Source organism: Mesoplodon bidens, assembly GCF_964165515.1.
Source record: "Mesoplodon bidens genome assembly, chromosome: 20".
Classification (NCBI taxonomy): domain Eukaryota; kingdom Metazoa; phylum Chordata; class Mammalia; order Artiodactyla; family Ziphiidae; genus Mesoplodon; species Mesoplodon bidens.
Genome location: NC_138181.1, coordinates 24,381,571 through 24,396,357, shown reverse-complemented (window position 1 = coordinate 24,396,357; position 14,787 = coordinate 24,381,571). Strand labels below are relative to the sequence as shown.

General features: G+C 41.4%; 1 protein-coding gene across 3 annotated transcripts in view; it reads right to left on the bottom strand.

Annotated features, from left to right (window-relative positions):
* Positions 1–5,263: 5,263 nt before the first annotated feature.
* The window catches only part of SLC7A2 (solute carrier family 7 member 2), a 73,583-nt gene continuing 64,059 nt past the window's right edge, over positions 5,264–14,787 (bottom strand). For all 3 annotated transcript variants that reach the window (XM_081220777.1, XM_081220775.1, XM_081220776.1), the window contains exons 10-12: positions 13,752–13,918; positions 12,913–13,021; positions 5,264–10,771 (exon numbers count right to left, since the gene is read on the bottom strand). In XM_081220777.1, coding sequence (XP_081076903.1) covers positions 10,575–10,771; positions 12,913–13,021; positions 13,752–13,918 — 473 coding nt within the window. In that variant the 3' untranslated portion in view covers positions 5,264–10,574. The remainder of the gene's footprint in view (positions 10,772–12,912; positions 13,022–13,751; positions 13,919–14,787) is intronic.

Sequence of the window (14,787 nt, the reverse complement as noted above, 5' to 3'; positions counted from 1 at the left end):
CTCTGCATTCCCAGCAGGTCTCTCACTGGCTCTCACTAACAAGACCACTGCCCTCGGTTATCCCGGCTCTGCACCCAGCCCTGTACCTGCTGGACACGGCGTCTATCTTGCAGCTGAGACGTGAGAGCCCTGGGGCTTCAGTGGAGACACTGCTCTGCCTTCAGAGGGGCCCACGGCAGGCCAGCTCCTTCCCCGGTGCCTGGCGGAGGTTTTGGAGAAATGTCTCCTTCCTCTTTTATTCCGAAGTCCCATTGCCCTACATACGACTCAATTTAAGCGTTCAGGAGGGACTGTGCCAGAAAACAGATCCAAGCAAGAGCCTCAGGGGCCCCTCCGGACGCCGAGAAATTGACACCTTGGCGTTCCCTTTTGTGCTGGGGCCTGGGGTTCCGTCTCCACCTCCTGTCCCTCACTCCACACGCCCCCACGTGCTGCGGGCTCTCCCTGCCGGCTCTGCGTCAAGGCCGCCGCACTTTGCCATCCTCCCTCCCTCCCCGCCCCGGCTCACGATGTTACCGTCTGTCATCAGCAAGGGGCCACAGCCTCCTGGTGGGTCTCCCTGCCCCTCCTTCTTGCACCTCAATCCATTCTTTCTCCAGCTGTTAGACTGATCTTCAAATGCGACTCCCAAAAAACTCTAACCCGACTAAAAACCCTTCAAAGGCTCTCCAGCAAGGCTCCTGCTACAGAGTTCTCGGGCCCCGGGGCTGGGGGGGGTGGAGGCACCTACAGCTCCGCCGCCTGCTCCCCGGTCCTGCCCGTCACGCCAACAGCACGCTCCCAGCGCCCTCGGCCCAGCGCCCGCGGGGCTCCACGGCTCCCGCTGCCCCCTCTGCCGCCGAGTCCCCTTCCTCCTTCCACCACCTGCCTGCCCTCTCGCCACCCCCAACCCCTGGCCGAGCTCATCCTACAAGGCTCAGCTCAGACCTCACCTGCTCTGGGCTGAGCTAAGTGCTTCCCTAGTACAAATACTTCATGGTAGCAGCTGCAACAAAATGCAGGACTTAGCGGTGAATCTGGTTGTGCTTCTTTCTCCTGCCTCTCCTGAGTTCAAGGGCAACAAATGCGTCTTATTAAATTTTGCATTCTACCACCAGTTTCTGGAAAGTAATACTCATTAATTAGGAACTTACAGTGTTCCACACAGAGCATAAAACCCTCAACATGCATTTCTTGTTCCTTGTATCAACAACAAGGGAGGCTGTGTGGTTAGTTTCGGCCCCATTTTATGGATGAGGCGGCCCAAAGGCAAACTGGTACGAAGTCTTAATCCAGGTTTTGTCTGACACCCCAGTCTCTGGGTCGAACCCTCACTCTACCGGTTAAAATGAGCTGCTGAAATCACTAGAGGTGAAAGCTTTCCAACAGGGCCCTCCTGACCATAAAGTCACTCCTCAGAAACTCCCAAGACTGGAGGCAAGTACTTTGTGACTTACCTGATAGGCTTGATAACAGAGAGCTAAGATGGCAAAACAACCAGATGGACGGAATTGCAACCCATTCCACGGAGAGGGGGAACACACAGTCTGTTCCACCCTTTGAAGGAGTCGGGAGGAGTAGGTGGCTGCCGTAGAAGTAGCTGTGCAAAGAAAACAGCTAAAATTGTAATGAATCCTTAAAAGCTGAATGCAGGCTGGCGTGAACATTTCGAATCCCTGGGAGCCTCGGACACAAGGAGAGCCCAGAATCCTTCAGCAGCTCTTTCCCACAAGCCTCTGCTGGTTGTTTACTAGAGAGAGAGAGAGAGAGAGAGAGAGAGACCAAAATGCACCACATATGAAGAGAGTTGACATTAATGAGGGTTGCACTTAGCTACTCCACCTGTGTTTTCTTTTATTTCAAAAAGAACTTTTTTTTCAAAAGTAATTAATCCATTAAAAAATAGTTTAAACCACCACAGAACATATAGGACAGGAAATGATAAAAATAATAAACATACCCTTTCATGTCCCCCACGCTTCTAGCTATAAAGTATTTCATGGTAATGATGCACCATAGTTTAAATTATGCTCCTGTTTATAGATACTTTGGTTGTTTTAAAAAACTCCTTTACAAAAAAATGCTGCAATAACTGTCCTTATCCAAATAGCTTTATGCCCATGAGTATTTCTATAACACATACACATAGATAAAAATGAAATTATTCAGCCAAAGGCCATGATATTTAGCAATTTTGATTAATGCTGCCAATTCAACAAAGCTGTTCCTATTTATAGCCAATTCTACTTTCTTTGGGAGCCCATGAGCCTACGCATTTCTTCCCGCCCACCAGTCCTGGACATGACTAATCTATTCAATTTTTACAACCTGGGAGGGGGGATCTCATTATGCTATTTCAATTCCTATTCCTTTTTTTTTTTTTTTTTTTTTTGCGGTACGTGGTCCTCTCACCGTTGTGGCCTCTCCCGTTGCAGAGCACAGGCTCCGGACGTGCAGGCTCAGCAGCCATGACTCACGGGCCCAGCCGCTCCGCAGCATGCGGGATCCTCCCAGACCCGGGCACGAACCCGTGTCCCCTGCATCGGCAGGCAGACTCTCAACCACTGCGCCACCAGGGAAGCCCCCTATTCCTTTTATTACTGTTGAGGTTGGGCATCTTATGTTTTTATCAGCCATTTGTATTTGAAAATTGACTTATTTTTCTTATTGCCTTACTATAGTAGAATCTTAATATGTTCTGGATAATAAGCTCTTGGGTGTTATACATACTGCAGACATTTTCTTCTAATCCTTTGCTTGTGTTTTAGTTTTGCTAATGGTGCCTTTCTTTAAGAAATACAACAAATGTTTAGCAATTACACTTTTCAGTAATCTTTTTCATGGCATCTGGGTTTTATATCCCCTTAGATGGACCTTCTCTGCCACAAATCAGCAAATTACGTGTTTTATATTTTCATCTAAAACTTTTATAGTTTTGTTGGTCTGTTTAGTCTTTAAATCCATCTATCATTTTTTGGTTTGGGTATCACAAATTACAAATCTAATTTTATGCTTATGTTTCCAATTAGATGATCAGTGTCACATTATCATTTGTTAAATGACTGGTTCTTTTCCCATCTTTCTGAATTGACTTTTAGTGTGTATTAAATTACACATGTACATGGGTCTGTTTCAGTTCTATTTTATTCTATTGATCTTTTTATCTATACCTATAGAAACACCACACTGCATTAACTGATACCGATTTATTGTATGTTTTGTTATTTGTTTGGGCAAGGGGTGCCCCCATCATTGATCTTATGTTAATTATGCTTGTACATTTTCTCTTCCAGATGAAGTCTGAAATCACTTTGTTAACCTCCATAAAAACTTTGTGTTTTGATTATGATTGCATCTAATTTATATTTGGGGGAAGAATGGTCATATTTACAATATTAAGTCTTCCTATCCCAGAATGTGTCATAAAGTTATATATATTTCCATTTGTTCAAGTCTATTTTTATGTCCCCATTATATTCTATAATTGGTGAATGCTGGTATTAGGACAACAATTTTGAAATTCTGTAATCCCAAGCCTGCATTCTTAAGTGTATTTTGTGTCAAATACACTTTAGCTAAATTTGGGCTACCTATGTGTGTGTGTGTATGTGTATAGACGTGTGTGTGTAGTTACATAGTTAAGCACTTATATAGTTATAAACACATATATTTTTTCCATGTAAGTTTTACTTGTTAATTGTTAAACTTTGTTCTTATTTTTACTTGCTTATGTATTTGTTTTGCTATTATGAATGAAATTTTCCCCCATTACATTTTCAAATTGGTTAACTGGTATATAGAAAATAATTTTGGAATTGTATTTTCCCAAACTTCTGTCACATATACTTTAGCTAAATTTGCATGTTTAAACTTATCCTAGGTCTGTGTTATGGTCTGAGTTGTGTCCCCCCACTTCCCCCCAGATTTAAATGTTGAAGTCCCTCACGGACATAGAGAACAGACTTGTGGTTGCCAAGGGGGAGGGGGGTGGGAGAGGGATGGAGCGGGAGTTTGGGATCAGCAGGTGCAAACTATTACATATAGGATGGATAAACAATAGGTCCTACTGTATAACACAGGGAACTATATTCAGTATCCTGGGATACACCATAATAGAAAAGAATATAAAAAAGGATGTACATATATATATAACTGCATCACTTTGCTGTACAGTAGAAATTAACACAACGTTGTAAATCAAATATACTGCAATAAAAAAAAAATCGATGTTGAAGTCCGAACCTCTAGTACTTTAGAATGTGGTAAATTAAAGAGGTAATTAAATAAAAGTAATTAAAGAGGTAATTAAATAAAATGAGGTCATTAGGGAGAACCCTAAACCAGTATCACTGGTATTCTTATTTTTTAAGAAGAGGAAACTTGGATATAGACACACACACACAGAGGGAAGATCGTGTGAAGATTCAGGGAGAAGACAGCCACCTACAGGCCAAGGACCTGGGCCTCAGGAGACGCCAACCCTGCTGACGTCTTAATCTCTGACTTCTAGCTTCCAGAACTGTGAGTAAATACATTTCTGTTGTTTAAGCCGCACAGTCTGTGGTACTTCGTTATGGCAGCCCATAGGAACTAATGCAGTCTGTTAGGATGGGAGCGAGGGTTACAAGAGATATAGGGGCTTTCCAGGATAGTCACAAGGCTTACTATCCTTGAATGAGACAATCACAAGAGGACTCCAAATTAGAAAAATGAAACTGCCAAAGTTGTATTTTTTTTTCGCTGTACGTGGGCCTCATCACTGCTGTGGCCTCTCCCGTTGCAGAGCGCAGGCTCCAGACGCGCAGGCTCAGCGGCCATGGCTCACGGGCCCAGCCACTCCACGGCATGTGGGATCCTCCCGGACTGGGGCACGAACCCATGCTCCTGCATTGGCAGGCGGACTCCCAACCACTGCGCCACCAGGGAAGCCCCTCAAGGAGCTTCTTGCAGACAAAAGCAACGTCAAAGAGATTGGTCCGTTAAATAAATGGCAGTTGAAGAGGTAGCATCTCAGATGTGTGGTCCCGGGGTGGCATGCTTCAGGCGCAACTGATACTATTTGGAATGTGCCATGAGGATTGAGTATATGTGAAGACATCTCTTTTATTTTACAGGACTTGGTATTCATACGGTAGGCTGCCAGGTGAATATCCTCAACAGTAGATTCGTTTCCATTTAGATTGTACTATTGATATATTTCTGAGCTGTAAAGCTTCCTAAATAAAAAGGCAGTTTAAATTAGATAAGTGTGCAATGTATGCTTTTGGTAGGTGTGATACATATGCATACTACACTATTATAAGTTGTATTAAAATTTATTTTAAAAATACATGGTCATGTTAGAAAGCGTATTTTACAGTGGCAGAGCAGCAGCAGTTTTTTATTCATTACACATTCTAAAAAATAATCCAACTTTATAAGTAATAAGGAACACTGATTATCATTAAAGACATTTAAATTTAAAATTACCTACTACACAAAAAAATCTCTATATTCCCATAAGACCAATGTATCTGTTGGTTTTTACAGACACAGAATTTCTGCAGGGTTTTAGGCCCTATCAACAGCTTCTATTAAGCACAATGATAACAAAATAAAGCAATGAAACAATTGGGCATCAAAGATGAAGAGCCTGTTAGCCAGGCACGGGCCAGAGAAACCTGTCCTGTTGGCAACACAAGGTTCTTTACCAACTGAGCCGAGGCCCATGCACTTTCCTGCCCAAGGCTATTAGTGCTGGTGCAGAAACTGCAGTGGTGCCAGTTCCAGGAAGCAGCCATCCTTTCCATGAGTCATAGAGGTTCCTTGGTCCTTATCATTTACCTTGTACTCATGGGATATTTGGGGCTGAAATTAAGGACCCCAAACGACCTTAGTTTCATGTGAAGTCTTTCACTTCATATCCTACCCTGTCATCACAAGCCCCCACCAACAGGGTAGCTATAGACGCTCATACTTTGCAGCCTGCCTGACCCAGGGTCCTGGTTATGATCCCCACGGAGCTGCTGTCTGTGGTCAGTGAAGGCTGTTTAAGGCCAGAGATTATGGCAGTGGCTTCAGCCGTGATGAATAAAAGCTAAGATAGTGCTCCCAGCAAACAGGGTTGCCAGTTGTGTTGAGCCATAACAAAATGCATTTGAAATGAACATGACTAAACCATGTACATATGAACAATAATGAATGTTACGAAAACCAACCACTAAACCAACAACCACAACAGTAACAGATCAGGCCTCTCAAGATTCAGAAACCAGAAAGCCATTAAAAAATGCTTAAATATGGGCTTCCCTGGTGGCGCAGTGATTGAGAGTCCGCCTGCCGATGCAGGGGACGCGGGTTCGTGCCCCGGTCCGGGAAGATCCCACATGCCGTGGAGCGGCTGGGCCCGTGAGCCATGGCCACTGAGCCTGCGCGTCGGGAGCCTGTGCTCCGCAACGGGAGAGGCCACAACAGTGAGAGGCCCGCATACCACAAAAAAAAAAAAAAAAAAAGTTTAAATATGATATACAAGGAGATTAAAAAAAAAAAACTCAGCTAAACAACAAAGTCAAGCAACCTCATTTTCACATCTACGTGTCTGAAAAATGACCTGTGATGGCATTAGTTCCTACATGTACTTTGGTACTTTTTCCCTTGATATTTTAGGACAAGTTAGAAAACATAGGTAGAAAATATACAGAGAAGGCACTATTTTGGCACTAGTCAAAGACCAAAAAAACCCCCAAAAAACCCAGTTAATCAAAACCCCCCAAGAAATTCACACTAATCATGTGAATATTAATATTCCATGATGCACACTCTAAATCCAATCCTTTAAAATTCTATGGACATTGTGTTTTTAGTTTGAATTGTACTGTTGCTTGAAGCACATCAGGAGAAACCCAGACAGAGAACATCAGAAGCAACATCACAGGTAAGTAAGAGTTGGAATTTTGGCACAATTTTAGCAAGTGGTTTATAATCTCCGAATATGCTGATCTGAGAAGAAAAAAAGCTAAGACTAACCTGCTTCCTCTGGCACTATCAGCGTTGGCGGGCGATTACTTTTCCTTATTCTCCCTGCATTCAAATATGTTTTGAAAATAGTTTAGTAAATACAAATTCTAATTCAAAAGATTTTAACATCTACCTGTAAATACCCAGGACTTAGAAGATATTTTGGCTAATATTTAAAATAAAAGAAGTTTAAAAATCTTTTATTCAGAAAAATTTGAAGAAGACAGGCCCTTGTCTTTTAAAGGAAGGTAATTCTAAAACATATTTTCTATCAAGTGTGGTTGATAACAGTAAAGTTTTACAGATATCATCATTAGTTTTTCATTAATGTATATACCTCAAATGATGTTTTGGTCTTTTCTTGATATTTATCTCTGGGGAAAATGTGATTAAGCAGTACTCTGTGTTTCAGTATACATCAAAAGTTCTAAATTTTCTCATAAATAGTTTTTAAACTTGGATTTGCATAGCTACCTAGTTAAATGTAGGGTAGGCATGGCCTTTGTATGTTACTCACAAATCATCTTTCTTTTTTAAGAGTATAAAATAAAGGTGCTATTATTAAAGTTTCTCACTGAGAATGTTCAGAGAGCATATTTCCTAGTGCAAAAAAGAAAGGTAATTCAAGCTGTTTTTACTCAGTCACAATTAAGAGAATGTGTATGTATTTTTTAATTTCTGGAAAGGACTTTATATAAGTGTGACTGATTACTAGTAAAAGCTGTACAGAACATTTTGGCAATCCTAGGAAAGTAAAAACAACATTTTGTTCAAAAGGTTATAAATTCAAATGTAGGAACAGAGAGGTGATAAAAGACCTGGTAGTACTGGCTTTTCCTAATAAGCACAAACCAAGACAGAAATGTCAGAAAAGGTGCAGCAGAAACAATAAACAGAAATCCCCTAATGCCCCCGCCCCCAACTCCATTTCAGATTATAAAGTTCCTGGGTACCAGACTTCAGTGATTTCATATTAGAAACATTATAAATATATCTTTCTTAAAGAATCTATCTATAGAAAATATTACACATATAAAATCGCTATATATTTCAAAATAGTTTAAAACCTAAAAATTTTGCATAAGCATATAAAACATTATTTTTTCTCCATCAGTTGGGTTTTTAAAATCTAGACAACAGTATTATTTCCAAACCCCATCCTAAACCCAGCTGACTTCTACACTGACGTTTGAAATATACACACACATATATATACGGGTATATGTACACACTCACACATACATACAAACATACATTTGAGTTTTCACAGAAAAAAAGCATAGTCACTGACAAAGCATCTTTTCATAGACATTTGTATTTGTAAAGTGTTTAAAGGTAGAAAAATAATTTTTAACTAAATTCTGCTCCTAATTGAACACAGTGGGCACAATAGTTTTAGCTGCCTGTCATGTTCTAAACAAATTTCTTGATATTGTTACAGTAAAAGTTTTAATATTCACATATGAAATTCTTCATGTTCCCTGTGTGAAGGGCCTGTTTTGAATGATTTCAGAAAAAAAAGGGCTTCTCAGTATACTGCAATAACAGCAAGGACTTATGAGTAGGCCCACAGTGCTTACAGAAATACTTTACCCCTTGCATAGCCAACTCTTCCTCTCCAGTAAAACATGCAGCTTAAAAGAATTCTGGGCTTCAGATTTTTTACCGTGTGCACCCTGGAAATTGTGGAATGTTAATACTGAGTTCTATGTCAGAGATGCTACAACACTAGCAGCCAGAAACCCAGGCCTTCTACCTGTTTATTGGATATTTAATCACAATAAACTCAACAATCATAACTTGCTTTTTAATGAAAAAAATAAAGTGACATCTCTTGGAAAAGCTGTCAGAAAATAAATGTTTTCCTTGCCTTTGGAGTAAGCTGGTCACCTGGGCTTGATAATATTCTTCCTGGAAATATAACCCATACATATGTAAGTGTTTAGACTCAGTCTCATCTAGTGAACCATATAATTATTTGTAAGAAAAATAATTCATGAGAAGCAAAACACACTGCAGATAAGTAGTCCACTATTAGAGAACCCTATAAAGTAAAATACAGTAATTAGAGAATCTTAGATTTAAAAACAAATTATTTACTCATACAAAGGTTATTGTGTTTCTATGGCTTTAATTCAATTTGGTTAATTTTTCAGCTTGACATTTTAAACGATCGTGTATTTTACCAAAATATTCTATTCCCCAACCATTGATGGGTTTTTGTAGAATACTAGAGCTTGTATCACTAGGTTTCGTGTGGTCATTTAAAAATAAATGAAATAAAAAGTGCTAAACAATTTATGGGGTGGGGGAAGAAAAACACCCCTGTTTCCAAAAGAAACACCCCTGTTTCCAAAAGAAACATCAGAGGCAAATTAGATCTGAACCCCTAAAATTGGGTCAACTGCCCTTTGATAACTGAATAGGCACTTTAAAATCAGAATAGGGGAATTTTCTTTTCTTGTATCCCTTCATTTTTTCCTTTTTTTTTTTTGCATATAGTAGAAAGAGAATTTGCTACTGAGTTAGAAAAAAAAAAGTTGAACTGTGATTATTTATTAAGTAATGGAAAAAAGTATGAATCATTCCACCAATTGTGTGACCTGGGAGATTCTACTGGCTTATTTTAACTGACTTTTAAAACAGGGGTGCTTGGGGTCTACTTGTCCAAGCACATGTCTACTCTGATCTCCAAACATATCCTCATCTTTGCCAGTTACATGAGCTTCCTGCCCATGGGGACCACGCTCACTCTCTAGCACAAAGGGTCCCAAGTAGATCACACTACCTCTCCCAAGCCTCTGACTGGACTGGGACAGGGCAGGGGGGAATATATCACTCACAGAAGGTGAAGGCCTCACATTTAAGGACCACTGTTCTCAAAGAAGACAGCAGTTCAAAGGGGTGCCTGACATCTGATGACACAGAGGGCCACTCCTGCCCTGCGCAGTACGGCAGACACGAACACTCCTATCGGCAAAGGTTTTAGCAAACTGTCGCACCTCGCGGAAGAAAAATCTGTACTAAACCCACTGCTGGCATTTATAAGTTGTAGAAAAGGCTCATTTCCTATCCCCTCCTCTTACTCCAGACCAATGACAGACACTGTGATGGGTAAATGCATTTTTAGCATGTTCTAACTTGACATTAATAAAGCCTAATAAGGAAAAGCAACAGCTATTTCCCCAACCACACCCAGCACATACAAAATATTTTTCTATTCCGTGATCATCTCCATTTCAGTATGTGCAGTATATGCTACCGATTAACGACAACACTGGAAAAATGCAATACGATAATAGTAAAACACCAACAACTTTTAACATAGATATTCCCCAACATATACAAACATACACACACACACTCCCACAATCCCACTATTTGGGGGATAGTCAGCACTGAGGAGCGAGCTCAGGGTGTTTTCCCTGGATGCATAATTCACCATCTGAGGAGGTGCTGTCCAGGCGAGTAAGTATAAATTAGGGTGAACTGTGTCTGCAGCAAACTGATGACAACCTAGCATGACGATGACGTCCGTCATGGCTCACTCCATGTAGGGTATGTACGTGAAGACTGTGGACCAGCTCTGTTCCTGGGTACTAGCATTCACTTGTCTTTTCATGGAACATGAAAGGTAAACTCAGGTTTCTTTGGTGATGGTCATTTGCTTGAATGGCAGATTTTTCTTCTGTTGCTGCATTCATGTTGTCTGAATAAATATCTTCATCATCTTCTTCATCCCTTGAATTACCCTCCAGGCTGTGTCTAATGCCATAAGTGAAGTAAATCAGGAAACCTTTTAGAGAAAAATATCAGTGTTTTAGGTGTGTCAGAAAATGGCTGTTTGTATATGGAAAATTTAATACAGAACTTAATAGTGCCTTTTGCCTTCTCTTTCTGTGCTGTTTTAGAAGGACGGAATGCAAGTACAGGATATCCCATAAAAGGTCCCTGACAAACATTTTCCCAGTAGAATGTGCTTCTTCCTTTTTAACCTGCAATCTTTATATGTGTGTTTTTTTCAATAAATATTTTTCAGATGTTTATGTAGAAAAAAGTTTTTTTTTACTTTCTCAACACTCAACACTACGCTTTAAACAAAAGGATATGTGGGGGAAAATCTCATACACATCCCCCAAACAAGTGGTGGGTTAACAAAGACGCAGTCAGATATTTTGGAAAGCAGGCCCTGTGTGAACAGGGGACGTGGGTGTGCCTTACACACGTCACTGTCACCAGGAGCGGATGAAAAACTGTGTACTAAGCCACCTGTTTATTAACAGCCATGCTGACTGGGGATCAGAGGGAAATGTTTTAAGTATTCTCGCAAGATATGTAGGCATTTTGCTGTATTTTAGCTATATTTTAAAAAATTGGTTGAGTGTTTTGGGTTGATGTGAAATGCATTATAATTTTCCCATGTAAAATCATGGGAAGCAGGCTACCAATGAGTACTTTGGTATGTCCAGTTATTAGGAATGATTCTATTTCCTTCTATTTCCTCTCATGTCCTTAGAGGTTTGAAGATCCAACCCTCCTTGTCCTCAAATAAAGGTACTGTTATCACCATTTTACAAGAAACTGAGGCACAGAAGCAGGGGTATAGCATGGCCTAGGTGACACAGCTAATAAGTGGCAGGGGTGGCTTGAAACGTGGAGAGTCTGGCTCTGTAGTTCACGCTCTTCACCAAAGTCAAGTACATGATTAAACCTCAGTGAGCTACAACTTGAGGAAAGAAGCAGTGGCTTTTGGCAAGGCAGGAAGGGTAGAGAAACTCTCCACCAGATTACAAAGAGATTCTCCTGGGCTCAGAGTAGGGGAGAGAGTTCTATGGTCCTGCTCCCCGGGGGTTTGGGCTCAGCTTCCTGGCAGCACCTGGGGAGGTGGCGAGATCACAAAGGAATGGCTTTGTGGTACATTATGGAGGGCAGAGCCAACTGGCAAGTGATTCCCGTCAGGATCCTGGCCCTGATGCAACAGAGCCACCTATCAGAAGTGGCCACAGTGACAGAGAGAATACTCTAGAGTAACCTGTGTGGAGGGATAACCTTTGATGCACCCCAATTCCTTGACACAGTATCAGACCCCCCAAATATGGGCAAAACTCTAGTGTGGGTATGGGGGGGATGGGCAAAACTGACTAGGTTAGATCTCCTATCAACTCAAGTGGGTTGGTGGCTTGAGACTGAAATTAAGTTAATTTACAGCCACAAAAGAGATTCATTCATTCATAATAAGAGATTCATTCTTATTAAGCCAATGGGAGGACTGTCAAAAAGCATCAACTCTCAAACTCCTCAGGCCACCAAAACCAATGCAGACTTAGCTCTCATTTCTCACTGCTTCACCTTTCAGCCACTTCAAGTCATATTTTTAAAGACAGTTGGTGCTCAGTGCTTTAGTTACAACAAAGTTAAACTCTTCATTTCTAAGTCAATTTTCACATAGGAAACTGAAGAAGTCATGATGAAGAACAGTGCAGAATAGCTATAAATAAGCTCACTCATGTTATGTAGTGCCAAATTCCACCCCAAGGCATACTGATATCAGAAAAGAAATTTCTTGATATAAGCACATTCAAAATATTGCCAGAAATCCACTGGTACTCTGGAAGGAACTGGGTGTGGAATCAGACTCTAGGGCTGCCACTTGCAAATTAGATCCCTTGACTTTTAGGGGCTTCATTTTTCTCACTCGAGAAGTTAGAAAAAATAGGACCTATAGAGTTTTACAGGGCTACTGGGAGAACTGCATTTTACAAAAGTATCTGGAAAAGTAAGCACTCAGATGTTCTAAAAATTGAGAAAGGAAGAAACTGAAAAAAAAGAAAGCCTTTATTTCTAGAAAGGGGGAATGGATGCATTTCTCTAATCACAGTGCATGACATCGGAAAAAGAGAGCCCACGTTCAGAAAGCAAAAACATTAAAAGACCTACCAAGCGCCATCCAAATGCTAAATCTGATCCAGGTGTCTGCACTCAACTGGACCATCAAGTAAATGTTCACCAGGATGCTGAAGGCTGGCAAAAACGGTAAGAATGGAACCTAAGGGGGGAAATATCTTCTTAAATATACTCAAAATTTGAAAGCACATTCCCCAAATTACTTGAACATGGTGGCCACTAATTTGACATACGTACTTTCACACTGTGTCAGTAAGTTTATATTCTCACAAAAAGGACAACCTGAATAAAAACCACTCATCTTGAGAATACTAAAAGGAGCACCATATTTCACATTGTTTACTGTAGCCCAAAGCAACAGAGAATTTATCCAGCCCGCTAACACCTGCATCATCACCAAGATGCAATTGGTTTCAGGGTTTAGTTTAGTTTAGGGTTTACTGGTTTAGTTCAGATATCAACAGGGCATGCCTCTAGAACTCTGACTACTCATGGTATCTCAGGGGGATCCTGCTCTTAGTTCAAATGGGACAAGATAATTTCACTTGCAGTGGAAGGGCTTTTGGTGGAAATAATCTTCCTGGGAGGGTACTGAATTTCTAAAATAAAATATTCTAGTTATTCTTCTGATACTTCAGAATATCGGACAAGAAATTTGTTTACTATTATATAGAATAAGGTGATAGGAGCACATTAAAGTTTTTGAAAAGAATACTTTAGACAAAAAGGAGCAACTCAAAGAATTGTGACACTTGTTCATTGGTTAACGTCATCAGAAGGGCTTTTTTTTTTTAAAGAAACAATTCACAAAAACTAATGTCCAAGAGAAAATGTGCATAATATCTAGGATCTCCGATCCTCACGACACGTACCATAAAGGCTACTTTTTGCTGATTCTGAGGCTGCCTCCAAATGACGAGCACAATGGCAACGCAGAGAACAAGCAACAGCACGAGAAGAGCGAGGCTCCACGCTTCCAGCCTGGCAATAGTGTGCACTCCGTGCGTGGTCAAAATACTCAGGCCCAAAATGAGAAATGCTGCAAAGGGGACACGTTCGGGAAACAAAATCAGCACACGTCCTTCATTCAGACTCCTATGTTCAAAGAGTCTATTTTGATAAGACATCAAGTTCTTTATAGATCTGCTCTACCAAATACTAAGATGCTTCATTTTTCTTTTTTTTCTTTTTTTTTTGTGGTATGCGGGCCTCTCACTGTTGTGGCCTCTCCCGTTGCGGAGCACAGGCTCCGGATGCGCAGGCCCAGCGGCCATGGCTCACGGGCCCAGCCGCTCCGCGGCATATGGGATCCTCCCAGACCGGGGCACGAACCCGTATCCCCTGCATCGGCAGGCGGACTCCCAACCACTGCGCCACCAGGGAGGCCCTAAGATGCTTCATTTTTATTCTGGGAAGAAATGGCTAATTTCCCTGATTTAAGAAACACGGCTCGCTTACTCATGACTGTCTCCCCTTAGAAGCTAGCCTCCCCTCTGGGCACTACCATCTTGCCTTTCGGCGCATGGGCTACAGTCTCAGATGAGATCACATGGATTGATGGGATGTTGTCCGGGGTGGCTACTTCCCTTTTTTCAAATGGGAAAAGCAGGTCTGCTCGTGTTCAGCTGTTGTAAACACTGACTGTTTATGTAAACAGATAATATATGATCTGCACCTTTTCTGCCTATTTCAGAGGGCGACACCACTGCCCACCCACCCTTCCCTGACCATCAAGGCTGCATTAGGGGTCCCTCCTATGTGCTCTCAGAGAAACCTGTACTGCTCTTAGTTTGCCACCAACAGTCCTGTTCTGCAAAGCCCAGTGAGAGCAAGGACCATCCCTCTTGATACCCCAGGGGCCCAGCAGAGTTCCTGCCACACTGATGATGCTCAAAAACTGTTGCTGAG